At 43.7% G+C, this 27500-nt stretch overlaps 1 protein-coding gene across 1 annotated transcript in view; it reads right to left on the reverse strand.

Moving 5' to 3' along the window:
• The window catches only part of LOC137971427 (pneumococcal serine-rich repeat protein-like), a 24070-nt gene extending 2105 nt beyond the window's left edge, over positions 1-21965 (reverse strand). The window contains exon 1 of the mRNA XM_068818255.1: positions 1-21965. This exon is cut by the window's left edge and continues 1604 nt beyond it. Coding sequence (XP_068674356.1) covers positions 1-21965 — 21965 coding nt within the window.
• Positions 21966-27500: the final 5535 nt, after the last annotated feature.

Consider the following 27500-nt stretch of genomic DNA (forward strand, 5'->3'; position numbering starts at 1 on the left):
TGAACAGGGACCGAAGTGATGAGAAGCTGGTTTAAGCTGATTGCAGAAGCCGTGGGAGTCGCAGGTTTTGATAAAGTGTTCAACTGTGAGGTCTCGGTTGAAATGAACACAGATGCCGTGGCTATTGCATTTTTACTAGCTGTATCAGTGAAATTGAGAGTCGGAAAGTGAACAGGCACCCGCGAAGTGATGAGAAGCTGGTTTAAGTTGATTGCAGAAGCCGTGGGAGTCGCATGTTGTGATAAAGTGTTCAACTGTAAGGTCTTGGTTGACGTGAACACAGATGCCGTGGCTATTGCATTTTGACTAGCTCTATCAGTTAAATTGAAAGTCGGAAAGTGAACAGGCACCCGCGAAGTGATGAGTAGCTGGTTTAAGTTAATTGCAGAAGCCGTGGGAGTCGCAGGTTGTGATAAAGTGTTTAACTGTGAGGTCTCGGTTGAAGTGAACACAGATGCCATGGCTACTGCATTTTGACTAGCTGTTTCAGTGAAATTGAAACTCGGAAAGTAAACAGGCACCCGCGAAGTGATGAGAAGCTGGTTTAAGTTTATTGCAGAAGCCGTGGGAGTCGCAGGTTGTGATAAAGTGTTCAACTGTGAGGTCCTGGTTGAAGTGAACACAGAGGCCGTGGCTGTTGCATTTTGACTAACTGTATCAGTGAAATTGAAAGTGTGAAAGGGAACAGACACTGAAGTCGTGAGAAGCTGGTTTGAGTTGATTGCAGAAGCCGAAGGCGTCGCATTTCGGGATAAAGTGTTTACATGTGAGGTCTCAGTTGAAGTGAACACAGATGACGTGGCTGTTGCATTTTGACTAGCTGTATCGGTGAAATTGAAAGTCGGAAATTGTACAGACACTGAAGCCGTGAAGAGCTGCTTTGAGTTAAAAGCAGAAACCGAAAAGGTCGCATTTTGGGATAAAGTGTTCAACTGTAAAGTCTCGATTGAAGTGAACACAGATGCCGTGGCTGTTGCATCTTGACTAGCTGTATCAGTGAAATTGAAAGTCGGAAAGTGAACAGGAACCGAAGTGATGAGAAGCTGGTTTAAGTTGATTGCAGAAGCTGTGGGAGTCGCAGGTTGTGAAAAAGTGTTCAACTGTGAGGTCTCGGTTGAAGTAAACACAGATGCCGTGGCTATTGCATTTTGACTAGCTGTATCAGTGAAATTGAAAGTCGGAAAGGGAACAGGCACCGAAGTGATGAGAAGCTGGTTTAAGTTGATTGCAGACGCCGTGGGAGTCGCAGGTTGTGATAAAGTCTTCAACTGTGAGGTGTCGGTTGAAGTAAACACAGATGCCGTGGCTGTTGCATTTTGACTAATTGTATGAGTGAAATTGAAAGTCGGAAAGTGAACAGGGACCGAAGTGATGAGAAGCTGGTTTAAGTTGATTGCAGAAGCCGTGGGAGTCGCAGGTTGTGATAAAGTGTTCAACTGTGAGGTCTTAGTTGAAGTGAACACAGATGCCGTGGCTGTTGCGTTTTGACTAGCTGTATCGGTGAAATTGATGGTTGGAAATTGTACAGCTACTGAAGTCGTGAGAAGCTGGTTTGAGTTGATTGCAGAAGCCGAAGGCGTTGCAGCCTGGGATAAACTGTTTAACTGTGAGGTCTCAGTCGATGTTAACACAAATGCCGTGGTTGTTGCAGTTTGACTAGCTGTATCGGTGAAATTGAAAGTCGGAAATTGTACAGACACTGAAGCAGTGAAGAGCTGCTTTGAGTTGATTGCAGAAGCCGAAGGCGTCGCATTTCGGGATAAACTGTTCAACTGTGAGGTCTCGGTTGAAGTGAACACAGATGCCGTGGCCATTGCATTTTGACTAGCTGTATCAGTAAAAATGAAAGTCGGAAAGTGAACAGACACCGAAGTGATGAGAAGCTGGTTTAAGTTGATTGCAGAAACCGTGGGAGTTGCAGGTTGTGATAAAGTGTTCAACTGTAAGGTCTCGGTTGAAGTAAACACAGATGTCGTGGCTATTGCATTTTGACTAGCTGTATCAGTGAAATTGAAAGTCGGAAAGGGAACAGGCACCAAAGTGATGAGAAGCTGGTTTAAGTTGATTGCAGAAGCCGTGGGAGTCGCAGGTTGTGATAAAGTGTCCAACTGTGACGTTTCGGTTGAAGTGAACACAGAAGCCGTGGCTATTGCATTTTGACTAGCTGTATCAGTGAAATTGAAAGTCGGAAAGTGAAAGGGCACCGAAGTGATGAGAAGTTGGTTTAAGTTGATTGCAGAAGCCGTGGGAGTCGCATTTCGTGTTAAAGTGTTCAACTGTGAGGTCTCGGTTGAAGTGAACACTGATGATGTGGCTGTTGCATTTTGACTAACTGTATCAGTGAAATTGAAAGTGTGAAAGGGAACAGACACTGAAGTCGTGAGAAGCTGGTTTGAGTTGATTGCAGAAGCCGATGGCGTTGCATTTTGGGATAAAGTGTTCAACTGTGAGGTCTCAGTTGAAGTGAAAACAGATGCCGTGGCTGTTGCGTTTTGACTAGCTTTATCGGTGAAATTGATGGTTGAAAATTGTACAGATACTGAAGTCGTGAGAAGCTGGTTTAAGTTGATTGCAGAAGCCGAAGGCGTCGCGGCTTGGGATAAACTGTTCAACTGTGAGGTCTCAGTCGATGTTAACACAAATGCCGTGGTTGTTGCAGTTTGACTAGCTGTATCGGTGAAATTGAAAGTCGGAAATTGTACAGACACTGAAGCCGTGAAGAGCTGCTTTGAGTTGATTGCAGAAGCCGAAGGCGTCGCATTTCGGGATAAAGTGTTCACATGTGAGGTCTCAGTTGAAGTGAACACAGATGACGTGGCTGTTGCATTTTGACTAGCTGTATCGGTGAAATTGAAAGTCGGAAATTGTACAGACACTGAAGCCGTGAAGAGCTGCTTTGAGTTAAAAGCAGAAGCCGAAAAGGTCGCATTTTGGGATAAAGTGTTCAACTGTAAAGTCTCGATTGAAGTGAACACAGATGCCGTGGCTGTTGCATATTGACTAGCTGTATCAGTGAAATTGAAAGTCGGAAAGTGAACAGGAACCGAAGTGATGAGAAGCTGGTTTAAGTTGATTGCAGAAGCTTTGGGAGTCGCAGGTTGTGAAAAAGTGTTTAACTGTGAGGTCTCGGTTGAAGTAAACACAGATGCCGTGGCTATTGCATTTTGACTAGCGGTATCAGTGAAATTGAAAGTCGGAAAGGGAACAGGCACCGAAGTGATGAGAAGCTGGTTTAAGTTGATTGCAGACGCCGTGGGATTCGCAGGTTGTGATAAAGTGTTCAACTGTGAGGTCTCGGTTGAAGTAAACACAGATGCCGTGGCTGTTGCATTTTGACTAATTGTATGAGTGAAATTGAAAGTCGGAAAGTGAACAGGGACCGAAGTGATGAGAAGCTGGTTTAAGTTGATTGCAGAAGCCGTGGGGGTCGCAGGTTGTGATAAAGTGTTCAACTGTGAGGTCTTAGTTGAAGTGAACACAGATGCCGTGGCTGTTGCGTTTTGACTAGCTGTATCGGTGAAATTGATGGTTGGAAATTGTACAGCTACTGAAGTCGTGAGAAGCTGGTTTGAGTTGATTGCAGAAGCCGAAGGCGTCGCAGCTTGGGATAAACTGTTCAACTGTGAGGTCTCAGTCGATTTTAACACAAATGCCGTGGTTGTTGCAGTTTGACTAGCTGTATCGGTGAAATTGAAAGTCGGAAATTGTACAGACACTAAAGCCGTGAAGAGCTGCTTTGAGTTGATTGCAGAAGCCGAAGGCGTCGCACTTCGGGATAAACTGTTTACAAGTGAGGTCTCAGTTGAAGTGAACACAGATGCCGTGGCTGTTGCATTTTGACTAGCTGTATCGGTGAAATTGAAAGTAGGAAATTGTACAGACACTGAAGCCATGAAGAGCTGCTTTGAGTTGAATGCAGAAGCCGAAGGCGTCGCATTTCGGGATAAAGTGTTGAACTGTGAGGACTCGGTTGAAGTGAACACAGATGCCGTGGCTGTTGCATTTTGACTAGCTGTATCAGTGAAATTGAAAGTCGGAAAGTGAACAGGGACGGAAGTGATGAGAAGCTGGTTTAAGTTGATTGCAGAAGCCGTGGGAGTCGCAGGTTGTGATAAAATGTTCAACTGTGAGGTCTCGGTTGAAGTGAACACAGATGCCGTGGCTATTGCATTTTGACTAGCTGTATTAGTGAAATTGAAAGTCGGAAAGTGAACAGGGACCGAAGTGATGAGAAGCTGGTTTAAGTTGATTGCAGAAGACGTGGGAGTCGTAGGTTGTGATAAAGTGTTCAACTGTGAGTTCTCGGTTGAAGTGAACACAGATGCCGTGGCTATTGCATTTTGACTAGCTGTATCAGTGAAATTGAAAGTCGCAAAGTGAACAGGGACCGAAGTGATGAGAAGCTGGTTTAAGTTGATTCTAGAAGCCGTGGGAGTCGCAGGTTGTGATAAAGTGTTCAAGTGTGAGGTCTCGGTTGAAGTGATCACAGATGCCGTGGCTATTGCATTTTGACTAGCTGTATCAGTGAAATTGAAAGTCGGAAAGTGAACAGGGACCGAAGTGATGAGAAGCTGGTTTAAGTTGATTCTAGAAGCCGTGGGAGTCGCAGGTTGTGATAAAGTGTTCAAGTGTGAGGTCTCGGTTGAAGTGATCACAGATGCCGTGGCTATTGCATTTTGACTAGCTGTATCAGTGAAATTGAAAGTCGGAAAGTGAACAGGGACCGAAGTGATGAGAAGCTGGTTTAAGTTGATTCTAGAAGCCGTGGGAGTCGCAGGTTGTGATAAAGTGTTTAAGTGTGAGGTCTCGGTTGAAGTGAACACAGATGCGGTGGCTATTGCATTTTGACTAGCTGTATCAGTGAAATTGAAAGTCGGAAAGTGAACAGGCACCCGCGAAGTGATGAGAAGCTGGTTCAAGTTGATTGCAGAAGCCGTGGGAGTCGCAGGATGTGATAAAGTGTTCACCATTGAGGTCTCGGTTGAAGTGAACACAGATGCCGTGGCTGTTGCATTTTGACTAACTGTATCAGTTAAATTGAAAGTCTGAAAGGGAACAGACACTGAAGTCGTGAGAAGCTGGTTTGAGTTGATTGCAGAAGCCGATGGCGTTGCATTTCGGGATAAAGTGTTCAACTGTGAGGTCTCAGTTGAATTGAACACAGATGCCGTGGCTGTTGCGTTTTGACTAGCTGTATCGGTGAAATTGATGGTTGGAAATTGTACAGATACTGAAGTCGTGTGAAGCTGGTTTGAGTTGATTGCAGAAGCCAAAGGCGTCGCAGCTTGGGATAAACTGTTCAACTGTGAGGTCTCAGTCGATGTTAACACAAATGCCGTGGTTGTTGCAGTTTGACTAGATGTATCGGTGAAATTGAAAGTCGGAAATTGTACAGACACTGAAGCCGTGAAGAGCTGCTTTGAGTTGATTGCAGAAGCCGAAGGCGTCGCATTTCGGGATAAACTGTTCACAAGTGAGGTCTCAGTTAAAGTGAACACAGATGCCGTGGCTGTTGCATTTTGACTAGCTGTATTAGTGAAATTGAAAGTCGGAAAGTAAACAGTGACCGAAGTGATGAGAAGCTGGTTTAAGTTGATTGCCGAAGCCGTGGGAGTCGCAGGTTGTGATAAAGTGTTCAACTGTGAGGTCTCGGTTGAAGTGAACACAGATGCCGTGGCTATTGCATTTTGACTAGCTGTATCAGTGAAATTGAAAGTCGGTAATTGAAGAGGGACCGAAGTGAGGAGAAACTGGTTTGACTTGATTGCAGAAGCCGTGGGAGTCGCATGTTGTGATAAAGTGTCCAACTGTGAGGTCTCGGTTGAAGTGAAGACATATGCCGTGGATATTGCATTTTGACTAGCTGTATCAGTGAAATTGAATGTCGGAAAGTGAACTGGCACCGAAGTGATGAGAAGCTGGTTTAGGTTGTTTGCAGAAGCCGTGGGAGTCGCAGGTTGTGATAAAGTATTTAACTGTGAGGTCTCGGTTGAAGTGAACACAGATGCCGTGGCTGTTGCATTTTGACTAACTGTATCAGGGAAATTGAAAGTCTGAAAGGGAACAGACACTGAAGTCGTGAGAAGCTGGTTTAAGTTGATTGCAGAAGCCGATGGCGTTGTATTTCGGGATAAAGTGTTCAACTGTGAGGTCTCAGTTGAAGTGAACAGAGATACCGTGGTTGTTGGGTTTTGACTAGCTGTATCGGTGAAATTGATGGTTGGAAATTGTACAGATACTGAAGTCGTAAGAAGCTGGTTTGAGTTGATTGCAGAAGCCGAAGGCGTCGCAGCTTGGGATAAACTGTTCAACTGTGAGGTCTCAGTCGATGTTAACACAAATGCCGTGGTTGCCGCAGTTTGACTAGCTGTATGGGTGAAATTGAAAGTCGGAAATTGTACAAACACTGAAGCCGTGAAGAGCTGCTTTGAGTTGATTGCAGAAGCCGAAGGCGTCGCATTTCGGGATAAAGTGTTCAACTGTGACGACTCGGTTGAAGTGAACACAGATGCCGTGGCTGTTGCATTTTGACTAGCTGTATCAGTGAAATTGAAAGTCGGAAAGTGAACAGGGACGGAAGTGATGAGAAGCTGGTTTAAGTTGATTGCAGAAGCCGTGGGAGTCGCAGGTTGTGATAAAATGTTTAACTGTGAGGTCTCGGTTGAAGTGAACACAGATGCCGTGGCTATTGCATTTTGACTAGCTGTATTAGTGAAATTGAAAGTCGGAAAGTGAACAGGGACCGAAGTGATGAGAAGCTGGTTTAAGTTGATTGCAGAAGACGTGGGAGTCGCAGGTTGTGATAAAGTGTTCAACTGTGAGTTCTCGGTTGAAGTGAACACAGATGCCGTGGCTATTGCATTTTGACTAGCTGTATCAGTGAAATTGAAAGTCGGAAAGTGAACAGGGACCGAAGTGATGAGAAGCTGGTTTAAGTTGATTCTAGAAGCCGTGGGAGTCGCAGGTTGTGATAAAGTGTTTAAGTGTGAGGTCTCGGTTGAAGTGAACACAGATGCGGTGGCTATTGCATTTTGACTAGCTGTATCAGTGAAATTTAAAGTCGGAAAGTGAACAGGCAAAAGCGAAGTGATGAGAAGCTGGTTCAAGTTGATTGCAGAAGCCGTGGGAGTCGCAGGTTGTGATAAAGTGTTCACCATTGAGGTCTTGGTTGAAGTGAACACAGATTCCGTGGCTGTTGCATTTTGACTAACTGTATCAGTTAAATTGAAAGTCTGAAAGGGAACAGACACTGAAGTCGTGAGAAGCTGGTTTGAGTTGATTGCAGAAGCCGATGGCGTTGCATTTCGGGATAAAGTGTTCAACTGTGAGGTCTCAGTTGAATTGAACACAGATGCCGTGGCTGTTGCGTTTTGACTAGCTGTATCGGTGAAATTGATGGTTGGAAATTGTACAGATACTGAAGTCGTGTGAAGCTGGTTTGAGTTGATTGCAGAAGCCAAAGGCGTCGCAGCTTGGGATAAACTGTTCAACTGTGAGGTCTCAGTCGATGTTAACACAAATGCCGTGGTTGTTGCAGTTTGACTAGATGTATCGGTGAAATTGAAAGTCGGAAATTGTACAGACACTGAAGCCGTGAAGAGCTGCTTTGAGTTGATTGCAGAAGCCGAAGGCGTCGCATTTCGGGATAAACTGTTCACAAGTGAGGTCTCAGTTAAAGTGAACACAGATGCCGTGGCCTTTGCATTTTGACTAGCTGTATTAGTGAAATTGAAAGTCGGAAAGTAAACAGGGACCGAAGTGATGAGAAGCTGGTTTAAGTTGATTGCAGAAGCCGTGGGAGTCGCAGGTTGTGATAAAGTGTTCAACTGTGAGGTCTTGGTTGAAGTGAACACAGATGCCGTGGCTATTGCATTTTGACCAGCTGTATCAGTGAAATTGAAAGTCGGTAATTGAAGAGGCACCGAAGTGAGGAGAACCTGGTTTGACTTGATTGCAGAAGCCGTGGGAGTCGCATGTTGTGATAAAGTGTCCAACTGTGAGGTCTCGGTTGAAGTGAAGACATATGCCGTGGATATTGCATTTTGACTAGCTGTATCAGTGAAATTGAAAGTCGGAAAGTGAACTGGCACCGAAGTGATGAGAAGCTGGTTTAGGTTGTTTGCAGAAGCCGTGGGAGTCGCAGGTTGTGATAAAGTATTTAACTGTGAGGTCTTGGTTGAAGTGAACACAGATGCCGTGGCTGTTGCATTTTGACTAACTGTATCAGTGAAATTGAAAGTCTGAAAGGGAACAGACACTGAAGTCGTGAGAAGCTGGTTTGAGTTGATTGCAGAAGCCGATGGCGTTGTATTTCGGGATAAAGTGTTCAACTGTGAGGTCTCAGTTGAAGTGAACAGATATACCGTGGAGAGAGATACTGAAGTCGTGAGAAGCTGGTTTGAGTTGATTGCAGAAGCCGAAGTCGTCGCAGCTTGGGATAAACTGTTCAACTGTGAGGTCTCAGTCGATGTTAACACAAATGCCGTGGTTGTTGCAGTTTGACTAGCTGTATGGGTGAAATTGAAAGTCGGAAATTGTACAGACACTGAAGCCGTGAAGAGCTGCTTTGAGTTGATTTCAGAAGCCGAAGGCGTCGCATTTCGGGATAAAGTGTTCAACTGTGAGATCTCAGTTGCAGTGAACACAGATGCCGTGGCTGTTGCATTTTGAGTAGCTGTATCGGTGAAATTGAAAGTCGGAAATTGTACAGACACTGAAGTTGTGGGAAGCAGGTTGGAGTTGATTCCAGAAACCAATGGCGTCGCATTTCGGGATAAAGTGTTCAACTGTGAGGTCTCAGTTGAAGTGAACACAGATGCCGTGGCTATTTTATTTTGACTACCTGTATCAGTGAAATTTAAAGTCGGAAAGTCAACTGGAACCCGCGAAGTGATGAGAAGCTGGTTTAAGTTGATTGCAGAAGCCGTGGGAGTCGCAGGTTGTGATGAAGTGTTCAAGTGTGAGGTCTCGGTTGAAGTGAACACAGATGCCGTGGCTATTGCATTTTGACTAGCTGTATCAGTGAAATTGAAAGTCGGAAAGTGAACAGGCACCGAAGTGAGGAGAAGCTGGTTTGAGTTGATTGCAGAAGCCGTGGGAGTCGCAGGTTGTGATAAAGTGTTCAACTGTGAGGTCTCGGTTGAAGTAAACACAGATGCCGTGGCTGTTGCATTTTGACTAACTGTATTAGTGAAATTGATGGTTGGAAATTGTACAGATACTAAAGTCGTGAGAAGCTGGTTTGAGTTGATTGCAGAAGCCAAAGGCGTCGCAGCTTGGGATAAACTGTTCAACTGTGAGGTCTCAGTCGATGTTAACACAAATGCCGTGGTTGTTGCAGTTTGACTAGCTGTATCGGTGAAATTGAAAGTCGGAAATTGTACAGACACTGAAGCCGTGAAGAGCTGCTTTGAGTTGATTGCAGAAGCCGAAGGCGTCGCATTTCGCGATAAAGAGTTCAACTGTGAGGTCTCAGTTGCAGTGAAAACAGATAACGTGGCTGTTGCATGTTCACTAGCTGTATCGGTGAAATTGAAATTCGGAAATTGTACAGACACTGAAGTTGCGAGAAGCTGGTTTGAGTTGATTCCAGAAGTCGATGGCGTCGCATTTCGGGATAAAGTGATCAACTGTGAGGTCTCAGTTAAAGTGAACACAGATGCCGTGGCTGTTTCGTTTTGAGTAGCTGTATCGGTGAAATTGATGGTTGGAAATTGTACAGATACTAAAGTCGTGAGAAGCTGGTTTGAGTTGATTGCAGAAGCCGAAGGCGTCGCAGCTTGGGATAAACTGTTCAACCGTGAGGTCTCACTCGATGTTAACACAAATGCCGTGGTTGTTGCAGTTTGACTAGCTGTATCGGTGAAATTGAAAGTCGGAAATTGTACCGACAATGAAGCCGTGAAGAGCTGCTTTGAGTTGATTGCAGAAGCCGAAGGCGTCGCATTTTGGGATAAAGTGTTCAACTGTGAGGTCTCAGTTGCAGTGAACACAGATAACGTGGCTGTTGCATTTTGACTAGCTGTATTGGTGAAATTGAAATTCGGAAATTGTACAGACACTGAAGTCGTGAGAAGCTGGTTTGAGTTGATTCCAGAAGCCGATGGCGTCGCATTTCGGGATAAAGTGTTCAACTGTGAGGTCTCAGTTGAAGTGAACACAGATGCCATGGCTATTGAATTTTGACTAGCTGTATCGGTGAAATTTAAAGTCGGAAAGTCAACAGGCACCCGCGAAGTGATGAGAAGCTGGTTTAAGTTGATTACAGAAGCCGTGGGAGTCGCAGGTTGTGATAAAGTGTTCAACTGTGAGGTCTCGGTTGAAGTGAACACAGATGCCGTGGCTATTGCATTTTGACTATCTGTATCAGTGAAATTGAAAGTCGGAAAGTGAACAGGCACCGAAGTGAGGAGAAGCTGGTTTGAGTTGATTGCAGAAGCCGTGGGAGTCGCAGGTTGTGATAAAGTGTTCAGCTGTGAGGTCTCGGTTGAAGTGAACACAGATGTCGTGGCTATTGCATTTTGACCAGCTGTATCAGTAAAATTTAAAGTCGGAAAGTCAACAGGAACCCGCCAAGTGATGAGAAGCTGGTTTAAGTTGATTGCAGAAGCCGTAGGAGTCGCAGGTTGTGACGAAGTGTTCAACTGTGAGGTCTCGGTTGAAGTGAACACAGATGCCGTGGCTATTGCTCTTTCACTAGCTGTATCAGTGAAATTGAAAGTCGGAAATTGAACAGGCACCGAAGTGAGGAGAAACTGGTTTGACTTGATTGCAGAAGCCGTGGGAGTCACATGTTGTGATAAGGTGTCCAACTGTGAGGTCTCGGTTGAAGTGAACACATATGCCGTGGTGATTGCATTTTGACTAGCTGTATCAGTGAAATTAAAAGTCGGAAAGTAAACTGGCACCGAAGTGATAAAAAGCTGGTTTAAGTTTATTGCAGAAGCCGTGGGAGTCGCAGGTTGTGATAGAGTGTTCAACTGTGAGGTCTCGGTTGAAGTGAACACAGATGCCGTGGGTGTTGCATTTTGACTAACTGTATCAGTGAAATTGAAAGTCTGAAAGGGAACAGACACTGAAGTCGTGAGAAGCTGGTTTGAGTTGATTGCAGAAGCCGATGGCGTTGCATTTCGGGATAAAGTGTTCAACTGTGAGGTCTCAGTTGAATTGAACAGAGATACCGTGGCTGTTGCGTTTTGACTAGCTGTATCGGTGAAATTGATGGTTGGAAATTGTACTGATACTGAAGTCGTAAGAAGCTGGTTTGAGTTGATTGCAGAAGCCGAAGGCGTCGCAGCTTGGGATAAACTGTTCAACTGTGAGGTCTCAGTCGATGTTAACACAAATGCCGTGGTTGTTGCAGTTTGACTAGCTGTATGGGTGAAATTAAAAGTCGGAAATTGTACAGACACTGAAGCCGTGAAGAGCTGGTTTGAGTTGATTGCAGAACCCAAAGGCGTCGCATTTCGGGATAAACTGTTCAACTGTGAGGTCTCATTTGAAGTGAACACAGATTCCGTGGCTGTTGCATTTTGACTAGCTGTATCGGTGAAATTGAAAGTCGGAAATTGTACAGACACTGAAGTTGTGAGAAGCTGGTTTGAGTTGATTGCAGAAGCCGATGGCGTTGCATTTTGGGATAAAGTGTTCAACTGTGAGGTCTCAGTTAAAGTGAACACAGATGCCGTGGGTGTTGCGTTTTGAGTAGCTGTATCGGTGAAATTGATGGTTGGAAATTGTACAGATACTGAAGTCGTGAGAAGCTGGTTTGAGTTGATTGCAGAAGCCGAAGGCGTCGCAGCTTGGGGTAAACTGTTCAACTGTGAGGTCTCAGTCGATGTTAACACAAATGCCGTGGTTGTTGCAGTTTGACTAGCTGTATCGGTGAAATTGAAAGTCGGAAATTGTACAGACACTGAAGCCGTGAAGAGCTGTTTTGAGTTGATTGCAGAAGCCGAAGGCGTCGCATTTCGGGATAAAGTGTTTAACTGTAAGGTCTCAGTTAAAGTGAACACAGATGCCGTGGCTGTTGCATTTTGACTAGCTGTATCGGTGAAATTGAAAGTCGGAAATTGTACAGACACTGAAGCCAAGAAGAGCTGCTTTGAGTTGATTGCAGAAGCCGACGGCGTCGAATTTCGGGATAAAGTGTTGAACTGTGAGGTCTCAGTCGAACTGAACACAGATGCCGTGGCTATTGCATTTTGACTAGCTGTATCAGTGAAATTTAAAGTCGGAAAGTCAACAGGCACTCGCGAAGTGATGAGAAGCTGGTTTAATTTGATTGCAGAAGCCGGGGGAGTCGCAGGTTGTAAAAAAGTGTTAAACTGTGAGGTTTCCGTTGAAGTGAACACAGATGCCGTGGCTATTGCATTTTGACTAGCTGTATCAGTGAAATTGAAAGCCGGAAAGTCAAAAGGCACCCGCGAAGTTATGTCAAGCTGGTTCGAGTTGATTGCAGAAGTCGAAGGCGTCGCAGCTTGGGATAAACTGTTCAACTGTGAGGTCTCAGTCAATGTTAACCCAAATGCCGTGGTTGTTGCAGTTTGGCTAGCTGTAGGGGTGAAATTGAAAGTCGGAAATTGTACAGACAAGGAAGCCGTGAAGAGCTGCTTTGAGTTGATTGCAGAAGCCGAACGCGTCGCATTTCGGGATAAAGTGTTCAACTGTGAGGTCTCAGTTGCAGTGAACACAGATGCCGTGGCTGTTGCATTTTGACTAGCTGTATCGGTGAAATTGAAAGTCGGAAATTGTACAGACACTGAAGTTGTGGGAAGCTGGTTTGAGTGTATTCCAGAAACCGATGGCGTCGCATCTCGGGATAAAGTGTTCAACTGTGAGGTCTCAGTTGAAGTGAACACAGATGCCGTGGCTAGTGCATTTTGACTAGCTGTATCAGTGAAATTTAAAGTCGGAAAGTCAACTGGCACACGCGAAGTGATGAGAAGCTGGTTTAAGTTGATTGCAGAAGCCGTGGGAGTCGCAGGTTGTGATAAAGTGTTTAACTGTGAGGTCTCGGTTGAAGTGAACACAGATGCCGTGGCTATTGCATTTTGACTAGCTCTATCAGTGAAATTAAAAGTCGGAAAGTGAACAGGCACCGAAGTGAGAAAAAGCTGGTTTGAGTTGATTGCAGAAGCCGTGGGAGTCGCAGGTTGTGATAAAGTGTTCAACTGTGAGGTCTCGGTTGAAGTGAACACAGATGCCGTGGCTCTTGCATTTTGACTAGCTGTATAAGTGAAATTGAAAGCCGGAAAGTCAACAGGCACCCGCGAAGTGATGAGAAGCTGGTTTAAGTTTATTGCAGAAGCCGTGGGAGTCGCAGGTTGTGATAAAGTGTTCAACTGTGAGGTCTCGGTTAAAGTGAACACAGATGCCGTGGCTGTTGCATTTTGACTAACTGTATTAGTAAAATTAAAACTCTGAAAGGGAACAGACACTGAATTCGTGAGAAGCTGGTTTGAGTTGATTGGAGAAGCCGATGGCGTTGCATTTTGGGATAAAGTGTTCAGCTGTGAGGTCTCAGTTGAAGTGAAAACAGATGCCGTGGCTATTGCGTTTTGACTAGCTGTATTAGTGAAATGGATGGTTGGAAATTGTACAGATACTGAAGTCGTGAGAAGCTGGTTTGAGTTGATTGCAGAAGCGGAAGGCGTCGCAGCTTGGGATAAACTGTTCAACTGTGAGGTCTCAGTCGATGTTAACAGGAATGCCGTGGTTGTTGCAATTTGACTAGCTGTATGGGTGAAATTGAAAGTCGGAAATTGTGCAGACACTGAAGCCGTAAAGAGCTGCTTTGAGTTGATTGCAGAAGCCGAAGGCGTCGCATTTCGGGATAAAGTGTTCAACTGTGAGGTCTCAGTTGAAGTGAACACAGATGCCGTGGCTGTTGTATTTTGACTAGCTGTATCACTAAAATTTAAAGTCGGAAAGTCAACAGGCACCCGCGAAGTGATGAGAAGCTGGTTTAAGTTGATTGCAGAAGCCGTGGGAGTCGCAGGTTGTGATAAAGTGTTCAACTGTGAGGTCTCGGTTGAAGTGAACACAGATGCCGTGGCTATTGCATTTTGACTAGCTGTATCAGTGAAATTGAAAGTCGGAAAGTGAACAGGCACCGAAGTGATGAGAAGCTGGTTTAAGTTAATTGTAAAAGCCGTGGGAGTCGCAGGTTGTGATAAAGTGTTCAACTGTGAGGTCTCGGTTGAAGTGAACACAGATGCCGTGGCTGTTGCATTTTGACTAACTGTATTAGTAAAATTGAAAGTCTCAAATGGAACAAACACTGAAGTCGTGAGAAGCTGGTTTGAGTTGATTGCAGAAGCCGTGGGAGTCGCAGGTTGTGATAAAGTGATCAACTGTGAGGTCTCGGTTGAAGTGAACACAAATGCCGTGGCTGTTGTATTTTGACTAACTGTATCAGTGAAATTGAAAGTCTGAAAGGGAACAGACACTAAAGTCGTGAGAAGCTGGTTTGAGTTGATTGCAGAAGCCGATGGCGTTGCATTTCGGGATAAAGTGTTCAACTGTGAGGTCTCGGTTGAAGTGAACACAGATGCCGTGGCTGTTGCGTTTTGACTAGCTGTATCGGTGAAATTGATGGTTGGAAATTGTACAGATACTGAAGTCGTGAGCAGCTGGTTTGAGTTGATTGCAGAAGCCGAAGGCGTTGCAGCTTGGGATAAACTGTTCAACTGTGAGGTCTCAGTCGATGTTAATAGAAATGCCGTGGTTGTTGTAGTTTGACTAGCTGTATCGGTGAAATTGAAAGTCGGAAATTGTACAGACACTGAAGCCGTGAAGAGCTGCTTTGAGTTGATTGCAGAAGCCGAAGGCGTCGCATTTCGGGATAAAGTGTTCAACTGTGAGGTCTCAGTTGAAGTGAACACAGATGCCGTGGCTGTTGCATTTTGACTAGCTGTATCGGTGAATTTGAAAGTCGGAAATTGTACAGACACTGAAGTCGTGAGAAGCTGGTTTGAGTTGATTGCAGAAGCCAATGGCGTCGCATTTCGGGATAAAGTGTTTAACTGTGAGCTCTCAGTTGAAGTGAACACAGATTCCGTGGTTGTTGCGTTTTGACTAGCTGTATCGGTGAAATTGATGGTTGGAAATTGTACAGATACTGAAGTCGTGAGAAGCTGGTTTGAGTTGATTGCAGAAGCCGAAGGCGTCGCAGCTTGGGATAAACTGTTTAACTGTGAGGTCTCAGTCGATGTTAACAAAAATGCCGTAGTTGTTGCAGTTTGACTAGCTGTATGGGTGAAATTAAAAGTCGGAAATTGTACAGACACTAAAGCCGTAAAGAGTTGCTTTGAGTTGATTGCAGAAGCCAAAGATGTCGCATTTCGGGATAAAGTGTTCAACTGTGAGGTCTCAGTTGCAGTGAACACAGATAACGTGGCTGTTGCATTTTGACTAGCTGTATCGGTGAAATTGATGGTTGGAAATTGTACAGATACTGAAGTCGTGAGAAGCTGGTTTGAGTTGATTGCAGAAGCCGATGAAGTCGCATTTCGGGATAAACTGTTTAACTGTGATATCTCAGTCGATGTTAACACAAATACCGTGGTTGTTGCAGTTTGACTAGCTGTATCGGTAAAATTGAAAGTCTGAAAGGGAACAGACACTGAAGTCGTGAGAAGATGGTTTGAGTTGATTGGAGAAGCCGATGGCATTGCATTTCGGGATAAAGTGTTCAACTGTGAGGTCTCAGTTAAAGTGAACACAGATGCCGTGGCTGTTGCATTTTGACTAGCTGTATCGGTGAAATTGAAAGTCGGAAATTGTACAGACACTGAAGCCAAGAAGAGCTGCTTTGAGTTGATTGCAGAAGCCGACGGCGTCGCATTTCGGGATAAAGTGTTCAACTGTGAGGTCTCAGTTGAACTGAACACAGATGCCGTGGCTATTGCATTTTGACTAGCTGTATCAGTGAAATTTAAAGTCGGAAAGTCAACAGGCACTCGCGAAGTGATGAGAAGCTGGTTTAATTTGATTGCAGAAGCCGAATGCGTCGCAGCTTGGGATAAACTGTTCAACTGTGAGGTCTCAGTCGATGTTAACACAAATGCCGTGGTTGTTGAAGTTTGACTAGCTGTATGGGTGAAATTGAAAGTCGGAAATTGTACAGACACTATAGCCGTGAAGAGCTGCTTTGAGTTGATTGCAGAAGCCGAACGCGTCGCATTTCGGGATAAAGTGTTCAACTGTGAGATCTCAGTTAAAGTGAACACAGATGCCGTGGCTGTTGCATTTTGACTAGCTGTATCGGTGAAATTGAAAGTCGGAAATTGTACAGACACTGAAGCCAAGAAGAGCTGCTTTGAGTTGATTGCAGAAGCCGACGGCGTCGCATTTCGGGATAAAGTGTTCAACTGTGAGGTCTCAGTTGAACTGAACACAGATGCCGTGGCTATTGCATTTTGACTAGCTGTATCAGTGAAATTTAAAGTCGGAAAGTCAACAGGCACTCGCGAAGTGATAAGAAGCTGGTTTAATTTGATTGCAGAAGCCGGAAAGTCAACAGGCACCCGGGAAGTTATGTGAAGCTGGTTCGAGTTAATTGCAGAAGCCGAATGCGTCGCAGCTTGGGATAAACTGTTCAACTGTGAGGTCTCAGTCGATGTTAACACAAATGCCGTGGCTGTTGCATTTTGACTAGCTGTATCGGTGAAATTGATGGTTGGAAATTGTACAGATACTGAAGTCGTGAGAAGCTGGTTTGAGTTGATTGCAGAAGCCGAAGGCGTCGCAGCTTGGGATAAACTGTTCAACTGTGAGGTCTCAGTCGATGTGAACACAAATGCCGTGGTTGTTGCAGTTTGACTAGCTGTATGGGTGAAATTGAAAGTCGCAAATTGTACAGACACTGAAGCCGTGAAGAGCTGCTTTGAGTTGATTGCAGAAGCCGAACGCGTCGCATTTCGGGATAAAGTGTTCAACTGTGAGGTCTCAGTTGAAGTGAACACAGATGCCATGGCTATTGCATTTTGACTAGCTGTATCAGTGAAATTTAAAGTCGGAAAGTCAACTGGCACACGCGAAGTGATGAGAACCTGGTTTAAGTTGATTGCAGAAGCCGTGGGAGTCGCAGGTTGTGATAAAGTGTTTAACTGTGAGTTCTCGGTTGAAGTGAACACAGATGCCGTGGCTATTGCATTTTGACTAGCGGTATCAGTGAAATTGAAAGTCGGAAAGTGAACAGGCACCGAAGTGAGGAGAAGCTGGTTTGAGTTGATTGCAGAAGCCGTGGGAGTCGCAGGTTGTGATAAAATGTTCAACTGTGAGGTCTCGGTTGAAGTGAACACAGATGCCGTGGCTCTTGCATTTTGACTAGCTGTATCAGTGAAATTGAAAGTCGGAAAGTCAACAGGCACCCGCGAAGTGATGAGAAGCTGGTTTGAGTCGATTGCAGAAGCCGTGGGAGTCGCAGGTTTTGATAAAGTGTTAAACTGTGAGGTCTCGGTTGAAGTGAACACAGATGCCGTGGCTCTTGCATTTTGACTAACTGTATCAGTGAAATTGAAAGCCGGAAAGTCAACAGGCACCCGCGAAGTGATGAGAAGCTGGTTTAAGTTGATTGCAGAAGCCGTGGGAGTCGCAGGTTGTGATAAAGTGTTCAACTGTGAGGTCTCGGTTGAAGTGAACACAGTTGCCGTGGCTGTTGCATTTTGACTAACTGTATTAGTGAAATTGAAAGTCTGAAAGGGAACAGACACTGAAGTCGTGAGAAGCTGGTTTGATTTGATTGCAGAAGCCGATGGCGTTGCATTTTGGGATAAAGTGTTCAACTGTGAGGTCTCAGTTGAAGTGAACACAGATGCCGTGGCTATTGCGTTTTGACTAGCTGTATCGGTGAAATTGATGGTTGGAAATTGTACAGATACTGAAGTCGTGAGAAGCTGGTTTGAGTTGATTGCAGAAGCCGAAGGCGTCGCAGCTTGGGATAAACTGTTCAACTGTGAGGTCTCAGTCGATGTTAACACAAATGCCGTGGTTGTTGCAGTTTGACTAGCTGTATGGGTGAAATTAAAAGTCGGAAATTGTACAGACACTGAAGCCGTAAAGAGGTGCTTTGAGTTGAATGCAGAAGCCGAAGGCGTCGCATTTCGGGATAAAGTGTTCAACTGTGAGGTCTCAGTTGCAGTGAACACAGATAACGTGGCTGTTGCATTTTGACTAGCTGTATCGCTGAAATTGAAATTCGGAAATTGTACAGACACTGAAGTTGTGAGAAGCTGGTTTGAGATGATTCCAGAAGGCGATGGCGTCGCATTTCGGGATAAAGTGTTCAACTGTGAGGTCTCAGTTGAAGTGAACACAGATGCCGTGGCTGTTGCATTTTGACTAGCCGTATTAGTGAAATTTAAAGTCGGAAAGTCAACAGGCACCCGCGAAGTGATGAGAAGCTGGTTTAAGTTGATTGAAGAATCCGTGGGAGTCGCAGGTTGTAATAAAGTGTTCAACTGTGAGGTCTCGGTTGAAGTGAACACAGATGCCGTGGCTATTGCATTTTCACTAGCTGTATCAGTGAAATTGAAAGTCGGAAAGTGAACAGGCACCGAAGTGATGAGAAGCTGGTTTAAGTTAACTGTAGAAGCCGTTGGAGTCGCAGGTTGTGATAAAGTGTTCAACTGTGAGGTCTCGGTTGAAGTGAACACAGATGCCGTGGCTGTTGCATTTTGACTAATTGTATTAGTAAAATTGAAAGTCTCAAAGGGAACAAACACTGAAGTCGTGAGAAGCTGGTTTGAGTTCATTGCAGAAGCCGTGGGAGTCACAGGTTGTGATAAAGTGTTCAACTGTGAGGTCTCGGTTGAAGTGAACACAGATGCCGTGGCTGTTGCATTTTGACTAACTGTATCAGTGAAATTTAAAGTCTGAAAAGGAACAGACACTGAAGTCGTGAGAAGCTGGTTTGAGTTGATTGCAGAAGCCGATGGCGTTGCATTTCGGGATAAAGTGTTCAACTGTGAGGTCTCAGTTGAAGTGAACACAGATGCCGTGGCTGTTGCGTTTTGACTAGCTGTATCGGTGAAATTGATGGTTGGAAATTGTACAGTTACTAAAGTCGTGAGAAGCTGGTTTGAGTTGATTGCAGAAGCCGAAGGCGTCGCAGCTTGGGATAAACTGTTCAACTGTGAGGTCTCAGTCGATGTTAACAGAAATGCCGTGGTTGTTGTAGTTTGACTAGCTGTATCGGTGAAATTGAAAGTCGGAAATTGTACAGACACTGAAGCCGTGAAGAGCTGCTTTGAGTTGATTGCAGAAGCCGAAGGTGTCGCATTTCGGGATAAAGTGTTCAACTGTGAGGTCTCAGTTGAAGTGAACACAGATGCCGTGGCTGTTGCATTTTGACTAGCTGTATCGGTGAATTTGAAAGTCGGAAATTGTACAGACACTGAAGTCGTGAGAAGCTGGTTTGAGTTGATTGCAGAAGCCAATGGCGTCGCATTTCGGGATAAAGTGTTCAACTGTGAGGTCTCAGTTGAAATGAACAGAGATGCCGTGGCTGTTGCGTTTTGACTAGCTGTATCGGTGAAATTGATGGTTGGAAATTGTACAGATACTGAAGTCGTGAGAAGCTGGTTTGAGTTGATTACAGAAGCCGAAGGCGTCGCAGCTTGGGATAAACTGTTCAAGTGTGAGGTCTCAGTCGATGTTAACACAAATGCCGTATTCGTGTCAGTTTGACTAGCTGTATGGGTGAAATTGAAAGTCGGAAATTGTACAGACACTGAAGCCGTAAAGAGTTGCTTTGAGTTGATTGCAGAAGCCGAAGGCGTCGCATTTCGGGATAAAGTGTTCAACTGTGAGGTCTCAGTTGCAGTGAACACAGATAACGTGGCTGTTGCATTTTGACTAGCTGTATCGGTGAAATTGAAATTCGGAAATTGTACAGACAATGAAGTTGTGAGAAGCTGGTTTGAGTTGATTCCAGAAGCCGATGGCGTCGCATTTCGGGATAAAGTGTTCAACTGTGAGGTGTCAGTTGAAGTGAACACAGATGCCGTGGCTATTGCATTTTGACTAGCTGTATCAGTGAAATTTAAAGTCGGAAAGTCAACAGGCACCCGCGAAGTGATGAGAAGCTGGTTTAAGTTGATTGCAGAAGCCGTGGGAGTCGCAGGTTGTGATAAAGTGTTCAACTGTGAGGTCTCGGTTGAAGTGAACACAGATGTGGTGGTTATTGCATTTTGACTAGCTGTATCAGTGAAATTGAAAGTCGGAAAGTGAACAGGCACCGAAGTGATGAGAAGCTTGCTTAAGTTGATTGCAGAAGCCGTGGGAGTCGCATGTTGTGATAAAGTGTTCAACTGTGAGGTCTCGGTTGAAGTGAACACAGATGCCGTGGCTGTTGCATTTTGACTAACTGTATTAGTAAAATTGAAAGTCTCAAAGGGAACAAACACTGAAGTCGTGAGAAGCTGGTTTGAGTTGATTGCAGAAGCCGTGGGAGTCGCAGGTTGTGATAAAGTGTTCAACTGTGAGGTCTCGGTTGAAGTGAACACAGATGCCGTGGCTGTTGCATTTTGACTAACTGTATCAGTGAAATTGAAAGTCTGAAAGGGAACAGACACTGAAGTCGTGAGAAGCTGGTTTGAGTTGATTGCAGAAGCCGATGGCGTTGCATTTCGGGATAAAGTGTTCAACTGTGAGGTCTCAGTTGAAGTGAACACAGATGCCGTGGCTGTTTCGTTTTGACTAGCTGTATCGGTGAAATTGATGGTTGGAAATTGTACAGTTACTGAAGTCGTGAGAAGCTGGTTTGAGTTGATTGCAGAAGCCGAAGGCGTCGCAGGTTGGGATAAACTGTTCAACTGTGAGGTCTCAGTCGATGTTAACACAAATGCCGTGGTTGTTGTAGTTTGACTAGCTGTATCGGTGAAATTGAAAGTCGGAAATTGTACAGACACTGAAGCCGTGAAGAGCTGCTTTGAGTTGATTGCAGAAGCCGAAGGCGTCGCATTTCGGGATAAAGTGTTCAACTGTGAGGTCTCAGTTGAAGTGAACACAGATGCCGTGGCTGTTGCGTTTTGACTAGCTGTATCGGTGAATTTGAAAGTCGGAAATTGTACAGACACTGAAGTCGTGAGAAGCTGGTTTGAGTTGATTGCAGAAGCCAATGGCGTCGCATTTCGGGATAAAGTGTTCAACTTTGAGGTCTCAGTTGAAGTGAACACAGATGCCGTGGCTGTTGCGTTTTGACTAGCTGTATCGGTGAAATTGATGGTTGGAAATTGTACAGATACTGAAGTCGTGAGAAGCTGGTTTGAGTTGATTGCAGAAGCCGAAGGCGTCGCAGCTTGGGATAAACTGTTCAACTGTGAGGTCTCAGTCGGTGTTAATACAAATGCCGTGGTTGTTGCAGTTTGACTAGCTGTATCGGCGAAATTGAAAGTCGGAAATTGTACAGACACTGAAGCCGTGAAGAGCTGCTTTGAGTTGATTGCAGAAGCCAATGGCGTCGCATTTCGGGATAAAGTGTTCAACTGTGAGGTCTCAGTTGAAGTGAACACAGATGCCGTGGCTGTTGCATTTTGATTAGCTGTATCGGTGAATTTGAAAGTCGGAAATTGTACAGACACTGAAGTCGTGAGAAGCTGCTTTGAGTTGATTGCAGAAGCCGATGGCGTCGCATTTCGGGATAAAGTGTTCAACTGTGAGGTCTCGGTTGAAGTGAACACAGATGCCGTGGCTGTTGCATTTTCACTAGCTGTTTCGGTTACATTGAAAGTCGGTAAGTGAACAGACGTTAGAAACTTGTTTGAGTTGATTGCAGGGGTCGAAAGCGTTGGAGCTTGAATTGAGAGAGTTAAGCTTTTGGTAGCTGGAACGAGACTTGCCGAAGATGAGTGAGAATTTGTTTGGTACAACGTTACAGATTGCGATGTGTCTTTCAGGAGTGAAAGTGTAGTAATGAAGAAAATTGCTGAAGATACTGGTCTCCTTTTCGTGTGCTTCATCGACGATTGATTAAAAGTCAGTAATCACACATCCAAAATAATCTGAAAGATGAAAGAAGAGAAAGGAATAAACAACAACAATATTTAGGAATTTTTATTTGAAAATTACACGTTGGCTGTACATGAGGAGCTTAAGCCGACTCAGGAATTCTCGGCTGGACGTCTCTTGACGGTGTAGATATCCATCAACAAAGGCTAAAAACATAACACAAAAGGAGTTTCGTCTTCAGAAAAGTGTTAAAGCATACAGGATCGATCAGATTGTACTGTGAACTTACGTTAAGCAGAAAAAAGTAGTTAATTTTTTATTCAATGACCATATTTAGGGGCGAGATGAATTTTGTGGGGAACACAACTCTTTTTCAGTTCGTTTGCGCGCATCGACAGTGGCGGTTAGTGCTGGGACACGGAACCATTTTTCGTTCTATAAGATTTATGGATTAACTTTCTCACACAGGGAAAAATGGTACAGGTCGCGGTCGTCTCTCGCCGATCAGCACTACTTCGACGCTCCTCGCCGCTGGTGAGCGAGAAGACCTCTGGCATCCAAGGTAAAATGTTAGCCAATTTGTCGAAGGAAAGGTTTTTCAGCTCTTTCGAAGAGAGATTTGTCGCCTTCAAGTCGGTAATTTTTTGCGGGAAAATGATGATCACGTTCCGAAATTCGGCGGGTCTAATCTGCAGATCGCAGGTCGCAGGTCACAGGTTGCAGTCATTGTTTCACCCACACAGAAAGTAACCTAAACATTCTTAAAAGCTAACCATAGGCCTGAAAACCTTTGTTTAGGCCTAATTAGGCCTAAGGTTAGCTTTTAAGAGTGTTTAGGATACTTTCTGTATTGGTGAAACAATGACCTGCAACCTGTGACCTGCGTCCTGCGACCTGCAGATTAGACCCGCCGTCCGAAATTCTGGTAAAAACGTGGACGAAGCTTACGGAAGAACTTTGGTTGGCCTCTGTGGGGGGATTAATTGAGCAGTCGTCGTCTGAATGTCGTGGATTTCTGTATTCAGGTGTTTCCAAACGAGTTATGGAGGCAGTAAACAATGTTGACGTCGGGGAATTCGGTGCTGGAAGCCTTCCCGGTATGCAGGCTCACGCTCAAACGTTGAGGTAAAATAATTGCTGTTAGGTTCAATTTCATGATATCAGGATATCATGATAGCAGGAAATTGATAAGTCTGTGATTAATATTGTACGTGCCTGCCTGTGACATGCTGGGAAATCAATTAGCCCGGAATGAAATTTTACACAGCTACAATTGGGCATTCTAAATTTCCCAGTTCCTTAGTTATCGAGTTCCATAAGTATAAAACTTAAAAATGGATTGCTTTAAAATCAGAAAAGAACCAATTCACCGTTGCTGTTGAGAAAAGTGTATGCCAGGCAAAACAAGTTCCATCTCGGTAGCCTGAAGGTTAAGAAATAATTTGCCTGTGTTTAAATTAACAAATACACCAATACGTCACTAACGTTTCATGTTTAACCGGAGAATTAGGGAAGCAGATGTTCGAAGGTGTAATAGCCGTTGACTTTTATTCCTCAGTTATCGAGTTCCATAAGTATAAAACTTAAAAATGGATTGCTTTAAAATCAGAAAAAAAACCAATTCACCGTTGCTGTTGAGAAAAGTGTATGCCAGGCAAAACAAGTTCCATCTCGGTAGCCTGAAAGTTAACTGACAAAATAATTTGGCTGTGTTTAAATTAACAAAGACACCAATACATTACTAACGTTTCATGTTTAACCGGAGAATTAGGGAAGCAGATGTTCGAAGGTGTAATAGCTGTTGAGTTTTATTTTTCAGTTATCGAGTTCCATAAGTATAAAACTTAAAAATGGATTGCTTTAAAATCAGAAAAGAACCAATTCACCGTTGCTGTTGAGAAAAGTGTATGCCAGGCAAAACAAGTTCCATCTCGGTAGCCTGAAAGTTAAGAAATAATTTGCCTGTGTTTAAATTAACAAAGACACCAATACATCACTAACGTTTCATGTTTAACCGAAGAATTAGGGAAGCAGATGTTCGAAGGTGTAATAGCTGTTGAGTTTTATTCCTCAGTTATCGAGTTCCATAAGTATAAAACTTAAAAATGGATTGCTTTAAAATCAGAAAAGAACCAATTCACCGTTGCTGTTGAGAAAAGTGTATGCCAGGCAAAACAAGTTGCATCTCGGTAGCCTGAAAGTTAACTGACAAAATAATTTGGCTGTGTTTAAATTAACAAAGACACCAATACATCACTAACGTTTCATGTTTAACCGGAGAATTAGGGAAGCAAATGTTCGAAGGTGTACATGCAAAATAATCTGAAAGATGAAAGAAGAGAAAGGAATAAACAACAACAATATATTTTTATTTGAAAATTACACGTTGGCTGTACATGAGGAGCTTAAGCCGACTCAGGAATTCTCGGCTGGACGTCTCTTGACGGTGTAGATATCCATCAACAAAGGCTAAAAGCAGGGAAGCAGATGTTCGAAGGTGTAATAGCTGTTGAGTTTTATTCCTCAGTTATCGAGTTCCATAAGTATAAAACTTAAAAATGGATTGCTTTAAAATCAGAAAAGAACCAATTCACCGTTGCTGTTGAGAAAAGTGTATGCCAGGCAAAACAAGTTCCATCTCGGTAGCCTGAAAGTTAAGAAATAATTTGCCTGTGTTTAAATTAATTTGAAATAAAGAAAATAAAGAAATAATTTTCCATTTTTTAATTGCATGATGCTGGCCGTTGTAAACCGTGTTTTAGAAAATATTTCGGGTTGATTTATTGTGCCTCTGGACTATTTTGACATGTCACTCAAAATTAATTTAAAGTAATTTAAGATATTTGTCGTCGTTAAAAACTTTATGACGAAGTCGGCCCAACAAATGTGTCGAGATTAACACCTCTCTCTCCCTTTGTCTCTTGCTCTGCCTTTTTAGTGTGAGTCTTGTTACAACTCCCACTGAGATTTTGGTAATTTTTTTTTACCTTAACAGCGGGGACCCACATTCCTGACCCAAGTTAAGCTCCTCATGTGATTTAGTTTGGTGTTAACACTTAACGGGTTGCCCAAACATTTTAATGTATAATTCATGTGTTTATCACTGTAAATTGGTGAATACGCAAATATACATTATCATACTTTAAGCATGCTTATCAGCAGAGACGCATTTTGCGTATGATTTTTTTAATGCTCTTTCTTGCATCGCGGCCCGTGAATACCAGGCTTGTAAAAATAAAACACGCATAAACGGCTCATCGCCGAAGAACTAACTCAGCCAATACAGCCGGACCCCAAAAAACACCATAACGACAGTTTTTCATACTTACCTCGCCAAATTCAAACAGTTGATAATGACTTGTATTTTCGACACGCTTATGAATTCAAAATACGAGGGCTATGTTATATAGCTCAGTTAATGATAACCTTGCTAATGAGTTAATGGTTATCTTCCTGTTTCCTTTTTGTCCTATTTGAGTTCAACTTTGAACTTTCCCTACTGTTGCTAAACTTCCCGTCGGTTTACGGTCGTTTGATCAGTCCAACTTTAAACATTTCACTTTAAAGAGAAAAATTTGATCAACAAATAGACTCGTTAAGTACTTCATTAAAAAAAACTTCTTTGACTTCTTAACCTCATGCAACATTAATTACTTTTTCTTGGCCTACACTAATAATTTTGGTGCAGTTTTAAACATTTTGTCGCGCGAACTAAGTTCCTATTTTCAAACATTATGACGATGCAGTCGTAACCTCAGCCAATACTGTTAACGCGCCGGCGTATCATGTTTCACAGAGTAAGGAGAACACCTCAGATGAAATTTGCATAACAACACCAATTTCTTTCAGAAGATTGGATGACGGCAAAACACTCCGAACATGTTGACTTTAAGTCGATAATGGACCTCCAAGGAACTGAGATAAGACTGACCGTGAATCAATTCCGATTTAATCGTATTGTAATATACTATTTGCTGGCACAAGATATCCACCATTAATCGCTCCTTTTGTTCGTCAGGTTCGTCAGCCAGCTCAGTTGGTGGGAACGAGCGAAAAAAATAGTCCGTCGGAATCAAGGCAAAAGCCAGCGCGAGAAAAATACAAATAGAGCACGAAACGTTAAGAGGAGGCTCCCGAGCACTCTATCGCACTAGCTTTTTCTTTGATTCGGGCTATTTGCCTGAAACAGTTTACCCCAAAAGTGGATTGTATATCTGTGCACATGTCAGTTAAATAGAAGGACAAGAACTTAACAGGGATCACTGAAAGGGGCAGTGACTCAGCCCTTTCAATGTTCTGTTATCGGATTTTAACGCCCTGTTGTGAACCCGATTATCGACTTGTAATTATTGCATCCATTTTAAGAGAGTATTTGACTCAAGCAATACGCCAATAACGGCTACACTGGAACAATGCAAATTATGGGAATTTCCCACGCATGCTATCTATAGAATAGAACCGTAGGCCTGGAAAGTCCATTGGTTATCATTGTAGACCAAACTCGGAAACTCAAACAGTAATACGAATTAAAACAGGACTGCATGTACACTATTTAGCGGTTCTCAAGTCGTATTCAATGGACTTTTAATGACTGTTCCAGAAGTAACTCAGTTGAGCACAACACAATCATGATCTACATCTATATCTACATGCTCCAGCACTCGGCAAATGCGGCTGTTTTTGCGTACGTGGCCTTGTACACCATAAGCCTCCTTGAAACATCACTGGAGTGCCCTACCGTCCACATTTTGCTGGAGAATTCAGGCCACACCACAACGCAACATCATACTGAAAATAGTCCTAGATTTTGTTCACATTAAATAATACATGTGGTCAGTGAAAGAAACTGGCTTTGACAGATGGATTTCGAGAAACGTTATACCCAGACCAAATTTACCTCATTTTTCAGAGAGGGTGAATGAATATCTTGCAAGGGGCAAAACTAGATTATTTGTCTGATTTGTGCCGAAGGGCACAGTGTTAACCATAAAGAGAGGAAGATCGCTGCAGCGGGAACATTCTAAAGGTATTTTTCTTTGGTTTACAAACACAAGTGGTAACAAGTATAAGCTAGTAGCTGAACTTCAGCTACTAGCTTATACTTGTTACCACTTGCAGTGGGTGAATGCTTGAGGGGCAGGCACCATGTTTCCTTGTTCAGTAATAGCAAGTAAAAAACAAACCTGTCCATCTAAATATCAAGCAAAAGGAAACGGGCACCTTTTGTATGAAGAAAAGAGATGGCGCTCGGATCATACGAAGGCTATATTGGCTCCGGTGTTGGAATCTTCTCCACTCTATGTTCAGTCAGTCCATACGTAGAGTTCCTTTGCCGTAAATATTCCGGCAAGAAAATGCTTGCTTGCAAATCCAATATTGAACTAGCCCTATCAATCGATTGGCAAGCCAAAATTTTCGTGTCTATCGTGAAAAAAACAACTGCATTTTCGGGATCAACTTTTATGAGCGGAAAAGAAAGATAGAATTTAACTCGCCCAGGCTTCAACGGAATCCCATCCAATCCAGTATTGATTAGTCGCATTCAT

This window comes from Montipora foliosa, chromosome 9 (genome assembly GCF_036669935.1).
Source record: "Montipora foliosa isolate CH-2021 chromosome 9, ASM3666993v2, whole genome shotgun sequence".
Lineage (NCBI taxonomy): Eukaryota > Metazoa > Cnidaria > Anthozoa > Scleractinia > Acroporidae > Montipora > Montipora foliosa.